General features: G+C 39.6%; 1 protein-coding gene across 6 annotated transcripts in view; it reads left to right on the top strand.

Annotated features, from left to right (window-relative positions):
* LOC308190955 (uncharacterized protein) overlaps positions 1 to 22,671 on the top strand; it is a 74,813-nt gene that overhangs the window by 19,692 nt on the left and 32,450 nt on the right. For 4 of the 6 annotated variants that reach the window (XR_013947590.1, XR_013947591.1, XR_013947592.1 and 1 more), the window contains exon 6: positions 1,105 to 15,679. Coding sequence is in view for 2 of the 6 variants with exons in the window: in XM_080582787.1 (XP_080438913.1) it covers positions 1,105 to 1,153 (49 nt within the window). In the remaining 4 variants the exon portion in view is untranslated. The remainder of the gene's footprint in view (positions 1 to 1,104; positions 15,680 to 22,671) is intronic. The other 2 variants (XM_080582787.1, XM_080582788.1) reach the window with 1 other exon arrangement.

The raw sequence follows: 22,671 nt of genomic DNA, 5'->3' as shown, positions 1-22,671 counted from the left end.
AGGTTTTGATTCCTAGCTCATAGCACTGTTTGTAGCTGTTGCCAAAGTAAATAGATCCTTAACATATGCTGGGGGCGAGGGACTTAAATTCAAAGAAGCTTACATTACAAATTTATAAGCTTTGAAATCTGATTGGTTGGTGTTTGGTAACAAATGCTGAGAGTAACCCACGTGTCTCAGTCCGGATTCTCTTACAGTCTGTACACAGTTACATCCTAGGTTGGCCTAGTACAGAGGAAGTGCGAGCACCAAGGTTTAGATCCTAGATTTGGCATTACACCAGTCTAAAAGAACGAAGGTTTTGATTAGGACCAGGAGGTAATCCCACTGGTTTAGGGCAGGATTTAGACCCATAGTAAGTATGTAGCAGACCTCACACTTTAATATAGAATCAATTCTTGACACAATTTGTGTTATGGTTAAATTCTTTATTTTGAGATTTGCCCCCTTTTCGTAACACAAAATTGATAGAACAGGATGGCAAGTGCAAGGTCAAAACTATATTCAGGTGGATTTGCTGTGTTCATTATGTTGAGCTGGAATTACATGCAGATAGATGCACATGCATGTGAAAATGCATGCAACTATGCTCTGTGTGGCTGCAAACTGGAGCAATTGTATCCTCACTATATAAATGCATACATGTTCTATTAAGACAAAAGAATAAATTGGCATACTTGTGCTTGTAGGAGTTTGTATTTTTAATGTCTGTACAGAGGTTTTAATTTCAAAGAATAGAGGTATCCACAGGTACACTAAAATAGAAATCTCGTGGACAATATGATACACACTACACTAACTTTTTCCAGTGATAGGCAAAAGATCTGGTGAAAGACATCATCTTTCTCATTTAAAATGACATATTTTAGTTATAGAAACCCTCACTTGGGAAAAGAGCATGCTGGAGCTGAAATCTTTGGCCTAGAAGTCAGGAGAGCTGTGTTCTTGTCTAGCTCTGTCACTGGACAGAGCCATGCAATCTTTTTAGGGATGACTCACCCCTAACCTACTGTTCAGCTATTTTGGAACTAGAGAGTGACTGCCCGTGTTTGTGCAATGCTCACAATTGGCACTAATGACTGATATATTTTTAATTTTTTACAGGATTCAGAAGACAAGGTTGGACCTTCTCATGTTCGCCGACATCGCACTGGTGAGGCATTTGGCTGTAGATTTTGCTGCTATTCTTCCCCTGACAAACAACTTCTCTGAAAAAACGTTAAGAAATATCAGCTGGGTGCAGGAACCTCATTAACCAGTTCCCAGCCCACCTTTGCTCTCAAATCGCTTCTTATGGAATGTTAGGTTCTTCGTGCTTAAGTTTCCACCAGAGCATCCCAGCAAATAAAGAAGCTGTTGGCATTGTCAGACTTTTGTGCTGAAAGCCAGGGGTGATCTGGAAGAAGAGAAGAAACAGTCCTCTTATGGCAATTAGAAGTACGGGTGAACATATTCAAATAAGATGCTTAAGATGGTCATCCCCAAAACGTGTGCGTGTTACGGTACAGGTTGTAACTCTAATTTGCTGAAAGGAGCATGGAGATTTGTGTTCTGTAAAGGGTGAATATGTTGGTTTTTCATTCTGGTTACATCTTCCTGATATATTCTGCTTAATTACAAATGAAGATTTTGACATTTGAAGGCAGAATCTGTTGAAATGTGCTTGAACTAACATTGACCCCTACAGGTTGTTTCTGTGCTACATCTCTCATTTTTAATATTGGTCTCTTTATATAAAACACTAAAGGATTCAAGAAAATCTGTTGACACAGTAATACTCATAAGTCAGTAAATTGTTTCCTGTATTTTTTTAACAAAGTATATCTATTATGAACTAGTCCAAGTTAAAGTAAAAATATAAACTATTGAAATAACGACATCAAATAAACCTGACTTGAAAATTCAGTGGCTAAATATATCTGTGCCTAATTCAACCACGTGGAAATTGCTCACTTTAAAGAAGATCAAATTAGAAGAAAAATATTTTCTAACTTCAGGCTGTTAGAGGACTGGTTTTACTCTAAGACTCCACATTCTTTGACTATGGTGGTTTTGTAGAGTTTGTTATTAGCTATGAATGCTACTCAGGAGAAGTATCTCTTACTAAAAATAATTAAAAAAATATAACATCACAATTCCTACTAGACAGAAGCAAACACTGACTGAAGTGTGCCTATACTGCTGTCTTAAACATAAAGAATACACTAGTTCGACTGGATAGAAATTTCTCTTCAGATAAGTTTTGGTTTCCTTGATTTACAGCAAAATGTTAGTAAAAGGAGTTATGTGAAGAATAGCTATTGGCAAATGGTAGGAGACATGTAAAAATATATTATTTTTTTCCGAAGAAAAATGTTTATATTGTTAGAAACTGATGCACATCTTCCTGTCATGAAGTCAGAACAGGAAAGTTTGGAAGCACGTACCAAAGACACTTGGTTCCTCTTCATCTGGAATTATAATAGTTGGACATTGCAACTAAACACATACATAATTACTAATGAGAAGTTTTTACTTCTCTTTAGTACAATTTACATTGTACAAACCACTCAAAATGCTGTAATATTCTGATGGTTCTTTAACTTGAATTTGCTTGAATGGTAAGTACTCATTTACAAAAACAGCAGTACTTTATTCAGAAGTATTCCAGCAGCGTTTCCTTAACTTTGCACCAGGGAACTATTTCGATCCTTGCTGATGTTAGACCCAGAGGACATTGACTTAGCATGTTCATTATTTAATAGCATTTATCAGTAGATGTGTGGATGTAGATGTGTGGAATTTAATTAACCAAACTGGAATTCAGCCAAAATTCAGATCAACAGTTGCAATCTTGCAAAAAGCACAAGGGGACTCCTAACAGTTAAGTGGACTGAGCTTTCATTTTAATGTCACCTTGACAATTGTGGTGTAAGCAGTCTAGTGCCTACTTTTCTAGGGAATTTATTCAGTAATATTGTGAAGGGTAGACTATACCACTTACCAAATTACTAGACATTACTTCTGGCAGCCTTTTGTCTGTTTTTTGCATCTTTCATGTAGGCACTAAGTTCAACCCTAGTATTTGAAAACAGGCAAGGGTACAGCTTGGAGTAGCAGAGCTGCAGGCATAGCATGGTGCAGTTGCATGCCCACTAGAATTTCTAATGTGCTGATTTTTTTTTTTTCCCCCCTCTGTTGTTTGTGTAGTTGTATAATAGGCTTGGGAAATTAATTGAGCTTGGATCATGAATGTAAAATAAGCGCTTCATTTTTTTTTATATATTTATTAGCCTATTGTAAGTGGGCAGAAATATTCATCATTAGTTAGCGTACTGAAGAGAGTGACTGCTGACAGCAGTCTTTATATGTACAAGGTGTGATTTATAGAACCAAATTCTAATCTGCTCTTTATACTAGCCTCAGACAGTACACTTATTCTGCAGTAAAGTGAAATATTTTGGTGTGTCCTTGTAAGTGATATTTTACTAAGTATGTGACACAATCTATCAGAAATACTTCCTTGTTCTCTAGAAAGGGGACAAAATTCAGATACAAAAGTAGTAATCTTGACATGTTTCTTGTTTGTTTGTGTAAGGTATCTTGGAATCCTAGCCTTTTATCAAAAGTCCACACACCCTAATAATTCAGGAATAGCCATTAATGGAATTCTGAAGTGTCTATAATGTAAACCTATCACTTATTAATATAAAATATTAACAATTTCATTAGCTTAGAAAACAGTTTCTAGTTCAATTATCGTGTATTACAGATCCTATGAGTCCACTTCTAGCTCCAAGCACAATTCTTCTGGGAATACCTAAGTTAGTATGCTTTGCTTTCTTTCTGCGTAAACCAGTAAAGCTAAGTGATGCATGTGGTTTTTTGAGCATCAGCTTACGTGAGTACAAGGGGAAACTGAAGAAAGTTTTCTGTGCAACTGTTACGAAGCTGTTAAATGAAATGTGCTTTCTCTTGAGAGAATTGTCCCCTGCATTCTGTTTCCTTCTATTTCCCTTTGCTGTCAGGGCAGACATTTCATAGAACACTTGTTCCACACAGCGCAGTCTCAGCATAGGTTAGGGGTTGTAGCAGAGTTGACAAAGGACTCTTTGTCTTGTTACAGTGAGGCAAAGGTTCTACTGCTATAAATAATGCATATTTTAATTGGAAACTGCACATAGCAATACCTGTCTCTACAGGCTTGTTGATTTCTGTGTAATCTGTTAGGGGCAGATTCTGTTTATGTAGTGAACATACAACACATTCCCCAAATTTGTGGTTGGTTGTTTCTGTTAGTACTACCTGTGCTAATGAATTCCTATATACAAATCAAGACAAATGCCATATCTAGCTAACCATCTGGGAATTTCTGTCACCATATATTATGAAAGTTGCCTAAAACACTTTGCTAAGGCAATTACAAGACTAGGTACCCATTTTCCTGGGTCTGTAATAATAGGATCATGCATTGTACCTGTTGAAAATAAATTTAAGTATTAGTAGGGGATGAATTATACAACAGATAATAAACATGCTCATTTCTTGCCAGATTAATCTGGGATTAATCACACTGTGCCTGATGTTAGCCACAGGTTCAGGCTTGTATGCATAACTACTGTGGTGAGGCTCATACATGGCTGGAACACTAATCACATCTCAGAGGATGAACACAACTTCTTCTACCGTTTTAATTAAATTGATTTAAAACCACACCTTAAGGCCTGTTCTGAACAGAACATCCTACCAACTTCAGTGAAGATGCCTGACAGGCACCTAAGTGGTGCATAAATGTGGGAATACAGGTCTGTGTGAAGGCTATTAGATTGCTTTGGGCTAGATTGATTTTTTTTTCTTTAATTTGTATCATTTCTATGTACGTCATTACCAATCTTGTTTTAAACTGATTTAATGGTGTTAAGAGGAATTTCGCAGATTTTTTTTTTCTTCTTAATTTCATATATATATACATACATACATATATATGAACAGTGAATGAGCCCCCCGTCTCCTTCCTCAACTTGCAAAATTGTAGAAAAAAGGGGAGGCAGATTAGGGTGGCCCATATTATCAATTCAGTGCCAATGTTATTTTATTACTGTCCAGTCTGGGCAATCTTAATCTCCTGCTGTTTGTGGACAAGCCTGAGAAACATGAACTTAAGAGTGTTTCTACCAAGAATAATTTAGGATTTAAATAAGGCTTAAATTTATAGAACTCCTAAGTGACATGGATTCCTTCCAATAGTAACTGAAGGCTGATTCCAGGAAATGTTGTAGGAACACCAGACCCCACGCTTGGAGTGCCTACAGCAACCCCATGTCCTAGCTTTGGTATGTATTGAGTTACTGGGGAGCTGGGTGCCTCAGAGTCCAATCCAGATATTGACGCTGAGGAGGGAGCCTTCAAGTTAAGAGTTAAGACTGAATGTAGGATTGAGTTTTACCCGCAGTCTTCACATGCTTCCTTCTGGTGAGGATTCACTTATGAAATCTGCCTCTTTGTCTGATGACTGGAATTTGCTCTGACAAAACAACAACCAGGGAAAGTCCTAGGAGCCCTACTTTAATTTATAGATACTAGTGTTTAGATATCAGATGGCAGTTCAGATCACTTCTTTGCACAGGAGGACAGTGGTTCGTATTCTGTGTTTCCTATGAAAGTGCAGAAGACAAGCCTTTTGAAACTGGGCTTATAAAGTACTACAGTGAAAGTGTTTTATATATGCATGAAGATACCAGGGTTCTAATTTCTATTCCAGAGAATTTTTAGATCTTCCATGTTAGACAGAACAGGAATTAGTTCTCATCATTATGCTGTGTTTACAGTCTCTTCTCATGTTGACTAACAGTTACTGAATTAGTCTCTTTGAAGCAGTGGTTTCAGATGTTCTAGCTTTATGGTCAGGACCCTTTCTTTAGAGGTGATGGCAATATCATCAGGCAGAAGAGGGTTTGTTTTGTTTTGTTTAGTTTTTTAACTTTTCCTTCACTTGAGGTTACAAAGCAAGTCAGGGCAGGAGTTAGAGAGAGAATCGCAGACTCACTGAGGTTGGATGGGACCTCTGGAGGTCATCTGGTCCAATCCCTCTGCTCAGGCAGGCCCACCTAGAGCCAGTTGCCCAGGGCCATGTCTGGGCAGCTTTGAAATATCTCTAATGATGGAGGCTATACAACCTCTCTGGGCAATCTTAAAAAATAGTTCTGTCTCACACATCAGCCTTTTCAAATATATCTGTCCCTTTTAGGACAACAGTAAAAATAGAGAAGAAAACTAACTTCCTTCCCTCCCTCCCCGAGAAGATCCTTCTTGAAAACAAATTCAGGATAGCTAATAAAACTAAAAATGTAGGAAGGAGAAATCTGACTCAGATGGAATTGCTTAAATCTGAAATTCCTCAGAAGACCGGTAGTTAAAGCGTTACCTCTGCTCTGCAAGGTAATGCGTTGTGTTGGCACATTATTCTCTTCTTGATCATACCTAAACAGGGCTTAGTTATAAATACGATGTACATTCTTGAATTGCATTGCTTGAAATGTCTTGGATAATTTTTCAAGTTTATTGGAAATCTAAATGGTATGTTTTTAACTTGACATTCTCTTGAAGGGTATTCTGTGTATAACAGGAAATATAAAAGGCCAACAGAAGTAAATTGGCTACAAACACAGCAGCAGTCTATGTAGAAAGATATCCCGAAAATGTTTATGGATTATTTTCCCTCACGTACAATGTATTGATTATTTTCACAACAAGCAGCTGTCAGTAGAGACTTAGATACAGAAAACATGTGACGAGATGACATACGAAGACGAATCAACAGACAAACCAACAGAGGAGGGGTAGGTGAAAGTTCCCTCCTGTACACTGATATTCAGCATTCTTTTGGGTTGTTTCCTTGATAGCTCCACACCCAGTGAGTAAATACCCAGTGAGCAGGGACAAGCCACTAGAGCCCAGGAAAGCTCTCTTTGTGTTCCTAACCAGGCATATTCAAAGGTATGCCCGTAATCTGTTGCAAAAAGTGCTGACTGCACCTAATCGGTGTTAATTTGCTGTGCTCTGAGTTGTACTGGCTAATAGCTGTTAGCAGGAGCCGAGGAATTTTGCCCTTTATAGGTGGGGCTCAGAGCCTTGTCGATTCAAGTCTAGCAGGAGAACAGAGTGCATTGCTATAATTATTAGTAATTCTTATCCCTGGGGAAAGGAATCTGTAGCTCTCCTCTTCTGTGTCATGAGGAATACTTTGGCTAGAATTTTACTGCTTCCTGCCAATATGTGTTGGTAAGAGACTGGGGCTTCGTGTCCTGTCTGTGTATCCCCATTGGCCCTACGTGTGAGGTTATGTGCGCTAGGGGTTGGCTGGAATGAGATTGCTCAGAGGGTTGCTACTGATTCACTTGCTTGAAACAGTGTCTCTTTGACTCCCCTCAAAATTTTAGGCGTGGGTGTGTCCAGTGTCAGTGTGACAGGATTAGAAAATGCCTTGTAGTCATAAATAGCTGTGTTACCATTTATTGTTGCTATTCTCTGTTCATACACAAATACAAGGAAAAAACAACTGAATAACGTAAGCATTTTACATGCTCAGAAAACATCACTTCCTCAGCGTTAGTTGGTATGACTGTCTTGAAACGTTTGATTGTTGTCTGAATTTCGGAAATGATGTCTTGATGATTGGAATGTCTTTTCTTCACATGCCAACCACTGCGTGGAGATGCAACAACTCCATTTTCATGTGGCAGCTTTAATTTCTGTTTCCTTAACAGCAGATGAGCAATGCAGTACACCTTTCACAGGATGCAATTAATCCTGCCTTAGTCACAGCTCGAGAAACAGGCAGAAACAGGTCATTTAATACAATCTGTCTCCTAATAAAAGAGGCAGACATGTCCTATTGAAGATTTGGGGCATTTTTTTTAGGGTAAATACCTGCCTCTTATGAATGGACATCGCGTGATCTTTCTTCTATTGTATTTTCCTTCCTGTAGATGACTGTTATAGATAAATGTCAAGTTATTGAGATTGAAGCCAGGGTTTCATGCACCATGTCTGTAGGCAATGACTTTACTCCCTACCCTCCTAAAAGGCTGGGCTCTGCCTGCCATTGAATCTTCCCAACTGATCTGGTATAGGTTTCCAGCTCTCCTGGAGCCAGGTGTGTGATCCATCTTTCTAAACTTTAGTAGCCAAAGAAACCACGTGTTCCGTCTAAAATTAAGCATTTGGATTCATTCTAGGGCCAATGGAAGCAGTAGTTATTTTCCGAGTGTAATTAATCCCACTTTGATGGGAGCTTCCTAGATGTGGCCACAGCTGGGAGCATTCAAACAGCCAGGGCCTCTGCTCTCTGCAGACCTGATATTGCAAAAGGATCTGTGAAGGGATCGTTTTCCAGGTTAGATTTTCCGTCGAATGAAATGCTATCAGTAGCCAGAAATCATATTAAAAATCTTCCTTTGGGGGGATCTGTCTGATAATTGCAATGGCATTTAAAAAAGAACAGTCCCTGCAGCCTAATGGTGAATGTGGAATTCAAATGAGTAAGAAAAGCAGTGTTACCCACCACATTTTTCACTACTAAAAGTGGATTCTCTGGTGTCTAATGATGTGGCCAGTTCCTCTGTAGGGAAAATGAGATCCTCTCGCTTTTGTCTATTTTCACAAATTATTTAGCAATTTAGTATTTTAGAGCCCCCTTACCTTTCTGTTAAAGTTATTTAAAATTGGCCACTGGGCTCCAGAATTACTTAGTAGGAGGCAGTGGACAGACCCATGTCTGTGTGGAGCACAAAGTTGTGTTTTATTTTCATAGGAAACTTGGCAAAACTGTAGAGCGAGGGGGTTGGTGGTGTGCTAGAGTATTGAGAATTGACTGATTTCAAAGGGTGGTTGGCCCCAAAAAGCACAAAAGGGGGCCTGTGTCAGATCTCCTACCTTGCCTGTTCTCTGTAGTCCCTTCCACAGAACTTCTCTGTGCCCACTTGTGTTAGACAAGAGACAGCTTGCGTTTTAAGAAAAGATTATATCATCTAAAACCAAAAAAAGGAATCTGCTGTTTCTGTTCATAATCAGTCTTAGTGATGTGTTATAGTTAAAATGTTGCCTATTTTATTTCTGAATTTACATAGCTATTTTTAGCTTTAATTTCTTGCTATTGATTCTTGCAGTGCATTTCTGCGCTAGGTTAGACAGCCCTCTGGGACCTGCTATTTTTCACCATGAAGGTGTGTTTACACACTGTAATCAGATCATTCTTTATTTCCTTTTTGATAAGTCAAGTACTCTAAGCCCCAATGGAAGTGCATTTTCTCTAGCCTTCCTATCACTCTGGCTTTTCTTTTCATTTTGTAATTGCAATCAGTGTGGTCAAAAAACAGTTTATAAATTACTTGTTAGAGTCAGTCTATAGCGTTTTTCCTGGCTGGCGCAGAACCTGCAGAAAGAGAGCGATATCCTGTTTCCTCTTTGCTTCGCACAGTAAAAACATGTTAACCTAAGAATGGCAACACCAAAAGGTTTTTTTTTTTTTTTTCTCCAGTGTGACTGTGAAGATGCTAGTACAGTACAAGCTGTAAAACAGCTAATTTATGAAATTGCTTTTTAAAATCTTAAGTTTTCCTTTTACAACTCTTGCATTCACCAGCAAGCATTTGACGAATCATGCTGTTCCTTGGAGATCCTCAAACGCCCTACTCGAAGTCAAGCAGTATGTGCATTCATTAAGATGTCAGCCTATCACAACACATTTCCTTTTTTCTCACTATGAAGATGAATTTAAATTCATTACTGCCAACTGTTTCTTTCTACAGTGTATTTTTTCTCATGTCATTAGTAATTCTGATGGATTCAAGTCATTGCCCTGCATAAAAAAGGAACAGGACTGTTCCACGATGTTAATTTTTCTGGCAAACTTACCACCACAAGAGATTGAAAACCATCAGCAGAGCATTTGTTTGACCAAATTTTGCTCTCTTAAAATGCCCTCTGAAGTAATAAGATTAAAAAAAAACCCACAAACAGTAATAAACGAATGTGGTTAAGCTTATATTTTTTGCCAGTTTTATCCAGAATGGTCATTTTATTATGCTCCTCTTGTGTAAATAGTTACACCAATTTTGTTTGCTTTTCCCTTTCTGGCTCATGAGAGTGTCATCTCATTCACTTCTTTACCCTCTTGCTCACAACGCAGCAACCGTTCCACAGAGACACAGTGATAGGCTTAATCCTTGATCTCTGAGGTTGATCAATAGATTTAAGTTAACCATTTCACTTTATGGCTAAACATTAATTACACAAAGTGTACTAAGGTGTTTTTTTGTGTTTTTTTTTTTTTTTAAACATTTTACCCATATGCCTCGAGTGATTAAGTACTGGCAGGTCATTTTTTTCCTGAGCTTCCTAGTTATTTGCAACTGTGCTTGTAGCTGGGAGATGAGTAGCATGGGTTTGAAAATATGCTACTGGAAAAGCGGATGGGTTGAAACCCATATTCTATTGTTGTTACAAAGCAGCCAGGCTAGAATGAAATGGCAGTGGTTCAAGTACATGCTAGACAGACCATATGCTCCTTAGAGTGAAATGAAGTGGTGTTGTATATCTGTATTGCTAAGCATAAGGACAACAACTCCAGCTTCCAGAACTGCTGGCAGGAGTCCTACATAGAAGAAGTGTATTCTTCCTCTATCCTTTAAAAGTCATTTAGAAGTGAAGCCAATGTCTGTTCCTGCCCGCCACATGCTAGAGCAAGATGTAACTAGGAAAACATGGCTGATGTAAAGGAATAGACATCATTATTAAGCTTTTACTATACATGCAATTAAGTTCTAGAATCATCATCTAAAATCATCACAAAACAGTCACTTTTGAAATACAGGACTGCAAAGGATCTCTTGTATCACTGAGTCTCATCCCCATTCTCACAAGAATTAAATGATTTTCAACTATTCAATTAAATTCCATTCTGAGAGTTGTTGTTTTTGTGCCTTATTGGAAAGTTGCTCCAGAGCTTTGATTCTCTTCTGCCCTAAATTAATTTTCTATTGTCCATCTGTCCCTATGCCCTGCTACTAACCACAACACTTTCTCCTAACCCCAGTTTACTTAGGTAGCAAGGGCTGGAGGCAAGTGGTGTTATTCTTCTACTGTTCAACTGGTAAAAGATGAGTGAAGAAGAAATGCAAGAGACTCATCACTGAGGACATATTCTGCCAGCCTCTGTGCTTTTGTGAGACTCTTGCCTGAGCAGAAACACAGAGACAAGTCTTAAGATAGTTACTTGTAATTGTAGCCCTATGTAAGTTTAAATATCAGCAGGTGGCAACTAATTCGTAACTTTTCTAAAACTGTAAAGTCTGTGCTAGAACATCGCTGGTAGTGGTGGGATAGAGGTACAGTGTCAGAAATATGAATATAACTATTAAGTCAACTTTTTGAGTCTAACATAATTTCTTGAGAATGTTCTGGCTGTCATCTGTTTCCCAGATATTCCCAAGTGTAGTGCACTCAGCATGTGTTCCTGGACATTGAAAACTTGCTCTTCTATTATCTTACCCATTTTACAAACCCCACTGTCTTTTTGTTTTGTGCTCCAAATAAATCAGAACAGGGATGAAAACGGGTAAAGCTTATGGAGGGCAGAGAAAAGCTGAATGCTCAGCTCTTTCCAACACAACCCTGGAGAGCTCTGCTGTGACTCAGCCATGGGTGAGACAATGACAACACAGACAAATGCTAAAGCAAATTGCTCTGTGAGAGAAGTGCAGCTCTACATCCTTCATCAGCGACACTCTCAGGATCTGTCTTCGCTCTTTTCAGGACATGGTATTGTTAGCTCTAGTGCTGCGCCCTCCATACTGGGTAGTGAAATGAAATGCATGTGCGCTTCAGAGAGAAGGTAAATCACACAGGTTCTCTTTGGCTTTAGCTTCTGACTTACACGCTCCTGGGCTTGTTATGATGTCATTTGCTAAAAAGCAAAAGGGAGTAAGCCATTAGCAGTAAGTCATTTCATTCTTTTTTCATTTTATTCTCATGAAATGCTTTCACACTGTTAGTCAGAACATTGTCTGCATCAAACCTGCCCAAATTTGTGTGTTGTGCTGGCTGCCATCCAGGAAGAGAGAGAACAATTTAAACACATCTCCATGCAGTGACACCTGAAAAAAAATTGGTAGCTGCTAAGCGAGTCTGTGAAGTGTGAGGTTTAGAGGCATGTGGTTTAGTGGTTTCCTCTGTGCTGACAACAAAAATAAGAGACCAGTTTCATCACAGCACTGTGTGTGTGCAGCAGAAGTAGCAGGAACCTCACAGAATGGAAAGAACCTAATACATACTCCAAACTTTGTCACTGCTGTGTCTTCTAAGTTAGCATGACAAATGCAGTGTTGCTGGAAGACTGTGAGAGATGGTATTGTGTTGTGCTTTTTGATTTGCACTGTGTACAACAGCATGAATTTTTGAGGTCAGGTTTACAGCTGGTACAAATCATGACAGTGAAAGAAATGTTGATGCAAATTTCCCTCATAATCTTTAATTCATTTTTCTAGATCACATGGTAACTGCAAAGTAATTTGTCTTCATTAACATGAGGCAAAAATCCTAGACGCTTGGATAGTTTAAGTAGAAAAAATACATATCTTCTAGTGTAGGTGTTTTAGCTGAAAGCCACCCAACCCCATCACCTCAGAAGGAAAGCTGCTCAGAATACAGCATCACTAGCACCAAACACTGCGGCAGCATCAAATTTAGAGCCAAGTTGTCTTCTCCTCTTGCACTGGTGTAAATTGGTGTCATATCAAAAGAAATTAGTGGGCTTGTGCTGATCCTGCACTGGTAAAAGCAAAGAGGGTGATGGTCTCAAGTGGAGTGTCTTCTACAGAATCTGAAATTCCCGTTCTAGTAGGGGATGATGTCAGGTTAGCACAGTAGTTTATAAATCTCCTTCCATGCTGTAAATATAGCTGTGCTGTTTGACATGAATAAAATCCCTTTGGAGAACTACACTGCGTGTAGATCTGTGGCCAGACCTATGCTGCAGATTTCTGTTGGCATAGCAAAACCAGCCAGGGATGTGAAAAACTGTGATCTTTGGCCAGTGGAGCTGGGCCAGGAAAATCTCCTAGTACTAATGCAGTTATACCAGTATAACTATTATGTAGTTATAGGGTGACTTTCAGGAGGGTTGGCAAATACCTGTGGTCCTGCTGTTCAAAGTTACATCCACGCTGGGGATGCACTGATGGCTGCATATGGCTGAAACAGTTACTCCAGCAACAGGTCCTATTAATATGGATCAGATATGTGTCCTTTGAGGCCTGCCTTTTTTATCACAGCAGTGAATAATTAGCAGGCTTTAGACAAATGTGGAATCTGAGCTTTTCAGCAAACTGTGGAAGACAGGTTAAAGGTGCCAAAAACAGCCTGTGCATCATGGCACTTGTGAAGCAGTAATTGCAGTCCCCCCTTGCAAGCACAACATGGAAGAAAAATACATTTCAAAAAGTAGTTGTTTTGCTCATTAAGCCATTTTTTTTCTTTTTCCTTTTTTTTTTTTTTCCTGCTCTTTTTGCCAGGATTTACCAAAATACATGATGTATATAATTCCAAGGGAAGTAGAAATATTTTGCAGGGTTTTAAAAGCATGATGTAGTGTTTGGGTTTGAACAATGTTATAAAATAAAAGGAAAAGCAATACTGCACATCATCTGGGTATAGATGATTATCCTGCAATCTAAATCCCAGTGTTTTTGGAGCCCGTCCATGGATGTAATCCCAGAACCACATATCTCCCTGGGAACAGCAGGTGCTCCACATCTCACGGAGCTCTTTTCTCCCTCACTTTCCTTATTGATGAAGTTTTTCCCCTGGTCAGAAAAAAATAATGGTAAGCTTTTGTCTGGTTAAAAATAAAAGAGGATTCCAGAAATTAGGAATAAACGGAGTTAATAATAATATTAAATAATCAAGCTACTCTCAGAGGGAAAAAAAAAAAAGGAAGAAAAGCTAATTTTTTCTAGCTATTAATTTTATTTTTGCAGTATGATTTGCAGTAATGCTTCCAGCGCAGAAATTCTTAGGGAGCTTAAACTTCTCTGCTCTGTAATTTGTTGTAGTTTTGGACAATCTAGTCACTGGTACTGATGGCAGAATGGGGAGACTGGGACAGATTTGTTCTAGTGTGTACACTAGGACTTGCATTAATCTCTGGTTTATGTGCCTGGAAGGATTCACATCCCTCCCCTCCAAGTATGGCCTACATGTGTCTGGAATTTGTTGCCTTCCAGTCAGAGCAGCATAAATCCTTATTAGATACCTCGTAATGATACCTACTGTTCAGCTCGGGCATGTATTTGATGACTGTAGCCATTTACTAGTAGAATTTGAAACAGGTTTCTACTGAAACATGATTAGTAAAGCAGCCTTTGAATTTTTAATATCCTATTGAGTAAGCTAGTTTTATTAATTCCTCCCCTTCATATTGACTTCTTAAGGCATCTCCCTGAACATGTTGCCAGATTAAGATATTGGAGAGAAAAATATCAGAAGAGTGGGAAAAGAGAGCCAAAACGCAAGAGAAAGAAGTTTCAGTGTGTGTGATTTGAAATGGGCTGAGAACTAGCGAAGCAAAGTACCACCAGGAAAATTGCTGCAGTCAACACTGCTGGGAAGAGCTGTGGTGGGAGCGGTGCTGGTTCTGACAGACAACTGCAGAAACGTCGAGGCTCTGTTGCTCTGCAACACATCTGGGACACTTAAACCCGTTTTTAATGACATGAACACAAAAGGACGGAAAACGAGGCTCACTAGTCAGTTTTAGTATAGTATGGTAAATGGTTGCAGGGCCTGATCCAGTGATGGGGAGAGCATTCTCCAATATCATCCAGTAAAAGCAGACAAGAAAAGCAAACTTTTTCCAGGCAAACTCCCACAGATCATGCACTACATATCCAAATACTTTGTAGGAAAGAGTGCCAGCTAAGATTTAAGGTAAGCAGTAGCATGATTATGAGCTTCTCTCACTGATCAGAACTGTTATCTCAACTATGTGTAAAAATAATTTTGTCTAGAACTGCCACCATGCATCTCTTAAGGAGATAGCCTTTGGGGGGATAAATTCTGGTTTTGCCCTTCAAGCTTTCTATTTCCTGCTGTAGTGTCTCTCGTGGGAGCAAAGGGACAGTACCTATGAAAAGTCTGTTGTGGAGAATTCACTACAGTTTGGCATCTGCTGTCACTGATCAGGTTAGCATCACTGTTCTGCAGTCTTATCACGGGATGAACAAGCAGACCTCCAGAGAATGAGGAAGCTCTTTACGCTGTAAAAATACAAATTCTGACTATGTTAGATGGGCTTTGTAGAAAACGTTACAATTCCACACACTTACTGTGGAAAGGGCTTTGGTATTTGAAAACTTCACACTTTGACCTGAATATTACCATTGGATCAATGTGCTTGTCATGCTACCTTTAGTAAACCCTGGAGAAATGAACGTAATTTTGAAAGTATTATGTGATTTGGCCTGCATCACAATTATGGCTTTAGCTCACAGTTTACTCACGAACAACTGGAAGTGTTTAAATGTACAAGGTTCAGTTTTCATCGCTCCTGGCATGAAAAACCAGCCAACCAGCTCCTTATCCCCAGAGACCAAGAGCTTGGGAACTTAACTCTCCAAAAGAGAAGGGGGCTTTTGATATTCAAGTGAGTTTTCTTAATTCAAGTAACTATGCAAGTTGCAGGACTCTTTCTTTACTGTTGATATCTCTAAAATCTGATTTCCAGATGGCAGCCTGGTAAGTCCTCTTCACCAGACTTGCTCTCTCCCTTGTTATTTATGGAGGGACTTACAAATGGGTTCACTCTGAAAATGTACAGTACAGAGCAGGAGTAACTAGCCACCTAGAACAGAAAGGGGAGTTTTAGGTGAAGATGATAAATTTTAATTCATCAAGCGAAAGAAAATACAGGATTTAAAACTAGTGGCCGGAAGTGCTTTTTAAAAAGAACTGGCAAAGCTTATGCTGATCTGACATGATGAAAAAACACCTGAAACACCTGAACATGATGAAAAAATACCTTTCCAATTCCAGCTCACCTGGAACTGGAAAGTACCCCTAAAGAAATTTGAGGTGGGTCACTCCAATTTACTGGCTTTCAAAGTACAAAATCTGTCCAGATGTTTGAGCTATTCTTGCAGCATTTGGAAGTACATATTTTCTTAAGAGGCATAGCATAGTCTTGAACTACTTTGGTTGGAGGAACTCTGTCATTCTCATTAGTCTGAGAAATGGGTAATGCAAGCTGGAGGTAGATACAATGCAGCCAGTTCTTGAACGGCCCCTGATAGCTCATTCATAACCTTCGGTAGCCTTGTTATAATTGCTCTTCTGGGTTTCTTCTTGGAGGACTGGTGCAACATAACTCTCCTAATCTGCCACAGTAGTTTGAGAGTATCCGTTGTGGCTGTGCAGGCTGAGCAGAAGAGGTATTTTGGAGGTTCTTGTTAGCTTTGGTAAGTTCTCATTAGCACAACTTAATTCCTTTGTGTTTATGGTCACTCTAACTGCCCTACTTCCAAGCTCTGCCCCCAAAGCCAGTGAAGTAAGATGCCAGGCTTCAACTCCATTGGATCATAGCAGCAGGACATGCTACATCACAGCAGACCAAGTTGCATGGCACATGTTTGTGAGGCATTTGCTCAGGTGCTGATGCCCTGGGATAAGTGTGATGATGGACAGAAATCCAGGGTAGGTGCAACTTTGAGATCTTGCTGACCTGCATCTGTTGTTATGTGAGCAGGGTAATGTTCTACCAAGGCAAAACAGTGCAGGAGAAGACTTTGCAGTGTAGGGCTACAGCAATCTTAACTGTCATTGATTTTCCCAATGCTCACTTTTTGTTAACCAGCCTGTTATCCTGTTTTGTTTTTTTTTTTTCAAGATATGTTAAGTAGTGTGCTTCAACTGAGTTACTTCCTGACCTGAAATGCAGTATGAATTAACACCTTGGCCCAGTGGGATTTAAAGTAATTCTGATTCAAGCTCAGGTTTTCTGATCCATAGCTTTCGGGAGTGAAACACACTTGCCTCTCTGCCGACAGCAAAGGCTGGAGGGACCCAAAGAGATTAGGAGCTGTTGTAATTTTGCTCATGTATTCTCTCAGCTCAGTTTATCTGCCCATGTTGAGGTTGTAAGTACAGTTGCAAGGAGATGTAATGTAAGGATAGTTTTGAGTATTTAGGGTTTCATTTCCACTCTGTCCTTCTTTGGTTATTTATGCTGATCTTGTACAAATCTTACTGGAAAAGCACCAATTCCAAAGTAAACATTGAGCAGCTGCTAAATGAGGTACATGCATAAATACACCATCAGTGGTAGCAGAATGGTGAAGGTGCCTCTGCTGCCAGACCATTTACCTCTTTGAAAGGGCATGTGTCCCTTCAGTCTGGGACCGCATTGCAGGTAAGAGGTTTGCTAAAAAGAAAGATGGTTGACAACTTACAGTGATTGAAACTGAACCATAGAGTATTAAATCCCAACCTCTGAAGTGACAAGCATCTCAAAATATGCGAGTCTTCTGCTTCACTCTTCTTCCCTTGCAGCCGTATGCCCAATACGTAATGCTGCAGAGCAGAGTGCTGGAACTATGCAAAAAGATGAAATTCTTCAATACCCTTAACACTATGCAGTGTCTATTAAATTACATTTTCCCTGCGTTTAGTGTAGATTTTCTGCAATATTTTTGTTCCTTGCTATTTCTCATTTATGTAAAAATATGCAATGGGGAGGGAATGCAGAGTTTCCATTTGAAAACTAGGAATGGTAAAAGTGTTATTTGATGAAATATGGGAAAAAAGTATTCTGTTCTGGGCCAGTTTGTTTTGGCATCTGAGATGATGCAAGTCCTTAGCTGGTTGCTAAATATCCAGCATTTCCTTCTCTGGCTCATAATTGTCCCGGTTGTTGTTGGTACATCAACAGGTTTTTTTTCTTTCTCCCTGGAAGTTTAGCAGTTTTTCAAGGAGAAAGAAAAAAATGTTTGATTTTCATCTCCAGAAGAAAAAAAGCTTTGCAGCTTTTTTTATACTGATATTTGGCCTCAGCAAGAGACTATGGAAATGTGTTTGACAGAAACCAATGCTCTGAGTAAGGAAAGCATTCTGAAGTGCCACCTGTATTGTTAGCTTCTGATTGTAACTGGATTAGCAGCTCATTGGCATAAGCCCGAAATTAAGCATAGGCTTGATTTTTTACTGAGATGCTATCTCTAGGTAACTGGTATGTCTTTTGGTGCTGGGAAGAAACCATTTTTCAGAAGATTGAATTAACAGTCTCTTAAAAATCTGTTTCTTTGTGCATATACTATTATTGGTCATAGAATAAACCAAGTTGTCTCTGTGTTTCATTAGCTTTGCCTATGCATGCGTACATAAATAGTATGGCAATGCCCAGTGAATAGGCAGTCTCTCAGTACTCCATTGTGTTTGCACATGCATGCATAAGAGTGTTGCATTTTTATATATAAAGGCCCCTGTTATGTGATCTGTGATGATGTTTCTGGAAGAAAGCAAGGTTCCTGGAGAGTCCTGTCTCATGCTGCCAAAGACCCTGTATCACTGTTTATCTGCTTTGGGCAAAGGTGTTTAGCTTTCCAGACCCAATATTCTCACTTCACATGATTAGATTTCTGTATTAAAAACAACCTGCCCTCCTTCCTGGAGTTTCCTTGATTTAAAAAAAAAAAAAAAAAAGTCACTGAAGTCACTGGGAGGACAGTAAGGTTGCAGAGTTCTTAAATGACTAAAAATGCTTCAAAGCATGTCACCTGTGTAAGTTTAATTCTGCTCCTTTAATGTGTTGCAACTCAGTCTTTTCCAATTGAAGCGATCATTTTAATTCTACAGAAAGAATTGTTCAGGCTGGACAAAATGGTGCAGAACCGTGCAGCAAGCAGTGTTAGTGAGAAAGAATATGTAAGGGACTTTTCACTTCAAGCATACAGTCACAGCCAGAACCACAAAGATAACAGTTTGTCTTACAGTGTTACTGCATTTCCAGACACCATCTTTTCTGTAGAGGGAACAAGACCAGGTTCATATGGATTAAACAGCACATGATCAAATGATTAAGTAGGCTAGCAGAGTGTATAATGCACAAGAAACGTGATTAAAAATCCTGTTGGGACTCTTAATGTGGATTTCTGTGTAGGAAAACAGACAGGTGGTACTTAAGAGTGTGAATTAAAAACTACGTAATGCTTGCACATATATACACAAACTGTGTAGTGAAGAAGATAAATAATGGAGATATCCAGCTGTGTAAGATGCTGCTGAATAAAAAGTGTACAGCTTGCCACGAACTAAATGCTTTGGCTGTGAACTAAATGATATTTCCCTCCTATTATAGAACTGAGATGGCTGGGGAGAGGTGGTGACCGCCCTGTTGGTGTGTTAGTCTGAGAATTAGTGGAGAATCTACACAGTGGAGAATTACATCAGTGTTGCCTCGTACAGGTCAGATTTTATTCAAATTCTAGTTTAAATGCTAGTCACAACAGAGGAAAGTGTTTTACAGAACTGCTCAGCCTGGGGTCTCTTCCTTGACATCCTTGCTGACTGGCTATGACATTCACTCTCGTGGCATCCCTCAGTGTCCCCCTTGCAGACGTATGGGGGTGTTTCTGTTTCTCCCCTAGGGGCTGGTTATGCTGGCTCCACTGTAGGAGCATGTGCTGATGCCTTCTGAAGTCTGTGGGCATCTGCTTATTTAAGCAAAAGATTATCAAAGCAAACCTTCATCTCAGGCAGTTGCAGTGCTTCCTGTAGCCAGTGGGGAAGCATTAATTCCTGCTCTGGCGGTTTTGGGGTACCATCTGCCCAGCCAGGCTGTCAGAAAGTACAGCTCAGTAACCTAGCTGGTAGAGTTTGGGGATATAGTACGGCTAAACACGGGGGTTGCTTTTCCACCCTCAGCTACTGCTCCAAAGCTGCCTTTCAGGAGGCGCACAGCAGACATGGAAAATCTTGGAAGCCAAAGTAATACAGCAGAGAGTGGTGAATCTCCACATTTCCTCTGATCAGCCCCACCGTTCTTATGGAAACCCTGCCTGGGGAGGGAAGCGGGCAGGTAAATCCTGGCCTTGGATGGGAACAGCCAAGCAGAGCCCCAGGTAGTGCCACAGGCAGATACATAAGCCAACAGGTAATGTTTGACTGACCAGACCTGAATGGATGATCAAAAAGTGGAAGCCGCCATGGCCATTCATCGGTTTTCTCTGTCTGAAACAGAATCCTTGAAACCATTTGAGTTTGAAGTGCTAAGAAAATTAGACTTTATATGCCTAGAGAGAGTGATGGGGGGGAAAAAAAAAAAAAGATCCGCAGTTTTGATTATTTCTCTACTTACAGATTCACATTTCTGTGTTATGCATTATTCATGGCATCAGTATATGGTACTGCTGACATTTGTCACTGCTGGTTTCATTCTATGCAAATCTGCAAACCCCTTTTGTAGACACTACATGAGACTCTTTTTCATTACGTGAAAGAGTGAATGTGTAATTAACAGTGTACCAGTGAAACCAGCACTTACTTGGCCTATCAGAACAGGAATCTGTTCTTTAATAGCATTTCCAGTTCATCACACATACCGTATCTCCTTGGGATATGAGTAATAACCTTGCCTTTCTTGAGTTAGATTCAAATGGCTTTTTTTCCTTTTTTTTTTTTTTTATTGTTGTGAAAGGAGTCTGAACACTGTTGTACATGTTAATTTAAGCTACCCCTGTTCAGATGTTGCTGGCCTCCACTGGTACATAAACCTCCATAACATCAGGCTTTCATTAGCCCTAAGTATGAAAATTAAGTTCTGAACGTGGTTATCCTGATACATCTCTGGAATACATCCACTGAGAGCCACAGCCTGACACCAGATGTTGTGTTGTACCTGGGGTGATGGAGGCAGCGCGCCTTGGGAAGTGAGTCAAAGGCAACTGGTACCCTGCAAATAAGGCCCCTAGATTTATGCGTAAATAAGAGAGGATTTTGGCTCCAGAGTAACAAATGATACTCAGGGGAGGATGCTTTCATTGCATTCATTTAAAGAAAAATCTGCTATTGGACCAGGAACAATTTAACTCTTATTACGCTCCTCCCTATGTGGCTCACTGAAATACTCCCTGCTTGAATATTATTTAGGGGCTTATTACCCCCTGTATAAAACTCTTCATTTGTTTAAAATTTCTTAGGTTAAAACCTCAAGTACTAAATAAATCACTATAGCAAATACTTTCTATATTTCAGAGTTCACTGACCTTTCAAGCAAACAAAAAATATTGTCCTTATCCCCTTCTCCTTTTCTATTAGGTCTGTGTTCACTCTTCCAACACAGTGCTCTGGTAAACAGTTTCTGTCTGTAGCTCTTTGCAGGAACAATGAGGGAATAAAGGAAAACTGGTTTATACACATTGTCCTTGCTTCACTGTGGAAGGAAAAACACCACAGTGCCGTGTGTAAGAATCCCTTTGGAGCTGCTGCAGCCCATGTCAGGGCCTGAGTGGGGAGATTCGGACTAAGCAAGCGCACAAGGAGCACAGAAAAGCTTCACAAGTCTTTCCTCCTCTCTCTTTTGTTTCTGCAAGCTCAGCAATAAAGGAAGTAAGGACAGTGAAATTTAAATGTATGCCTTTTAAAACATCCAGTTTGTATAGTTTTCTAGCCTGCCATGGCTGTATCAGAAGGCAAAGCTGCACTCAGAATATTTGCAGAAACTGTTCAAAACCCTTTTATTCCCCTCTCTTACCTAGAATTTTGGTTTTGGCCACAAAGGGGTTTTTCACTAAAAATGAAAATGTTTCATTCAAAAGTCTTTACAGCAGAAAATCCTTTTGTTTGTTAAATTAAAAACAGAAACCATTTCACTTCAGAAACCCCTATCTCCCCTTTTTTGAAGTCTCCGTGGAAAATACATATTTTTTTCACCAGCTCATATCACAGAACGTAGTAGACTCTTAGGAATTTATTCTATTGTTGTTAAAATATCTAAGCAAATTAAGCCTTCCCTAGCCTGTGATTTCATCTCAATACCTCTGCACACACTTTATTGTCAACTGTACTCTAAAGCTTTTCCCTGCACTGAAACCAAACTGAACCCTACCATGCCTCCTGCAACTCAGTGGATGAATTTGACCTCTGAAATCTCCAAAGCAATTAAGCAAACGGCTTTGCAGGATGGATCAGGTGAGAAATTGTTGCTGTTCTAGCTAATCTCATTCAATTTTCTGGATGAGAAGGGACCGTGTTGATCCTCCTGTTCAGCAGCAGGATTTTCAAGGCATTGTGAAGTTCAGACATGTGGAGGTCACCCACATACTGCTTCAGCTGTGTGCTTTTCACCTCCGGAAACAAGAGCTTCTCAAAAAAGGCACGATTGTTATTGCTACTTATACTTATGTCTTGAAAGGGCTGCCATTATGCAGTAAATTACAGTGTTTATATATGGGTTTGGGACCTTGAACAAAAATAGAGAGTTTTCTTAATCCTGTTTGTCAGAGGCTAAGATTAAGTGTAGATGATCCACTAAAAGAAAAATTGAAGGAGTGTCTGGATTTGATCCTAGCCTGACAGAAGTGCTAAACTAGGGATGAAGCTATTCACTCTTAAAGCTGAGCCAGCGATTCTCCTGGAAACCATTAT

This window comes from Anser brachyrhynchus (genome assembly GCF_964034855.1).
Source record: "Anser brachyrhynchus genome assembly, chromosome: 2".
Classification (NCBI taxonomy): Eukaryota; Metazoa; Chordata; class Aves; order Anseriformes; family Anatidae; genus Anser; species Anser brachyrhynchus.
Note: the sequence above shows the minus strand (reverse complement) of the source record. Positions and strands in the feature narration are given on the sequence as shown.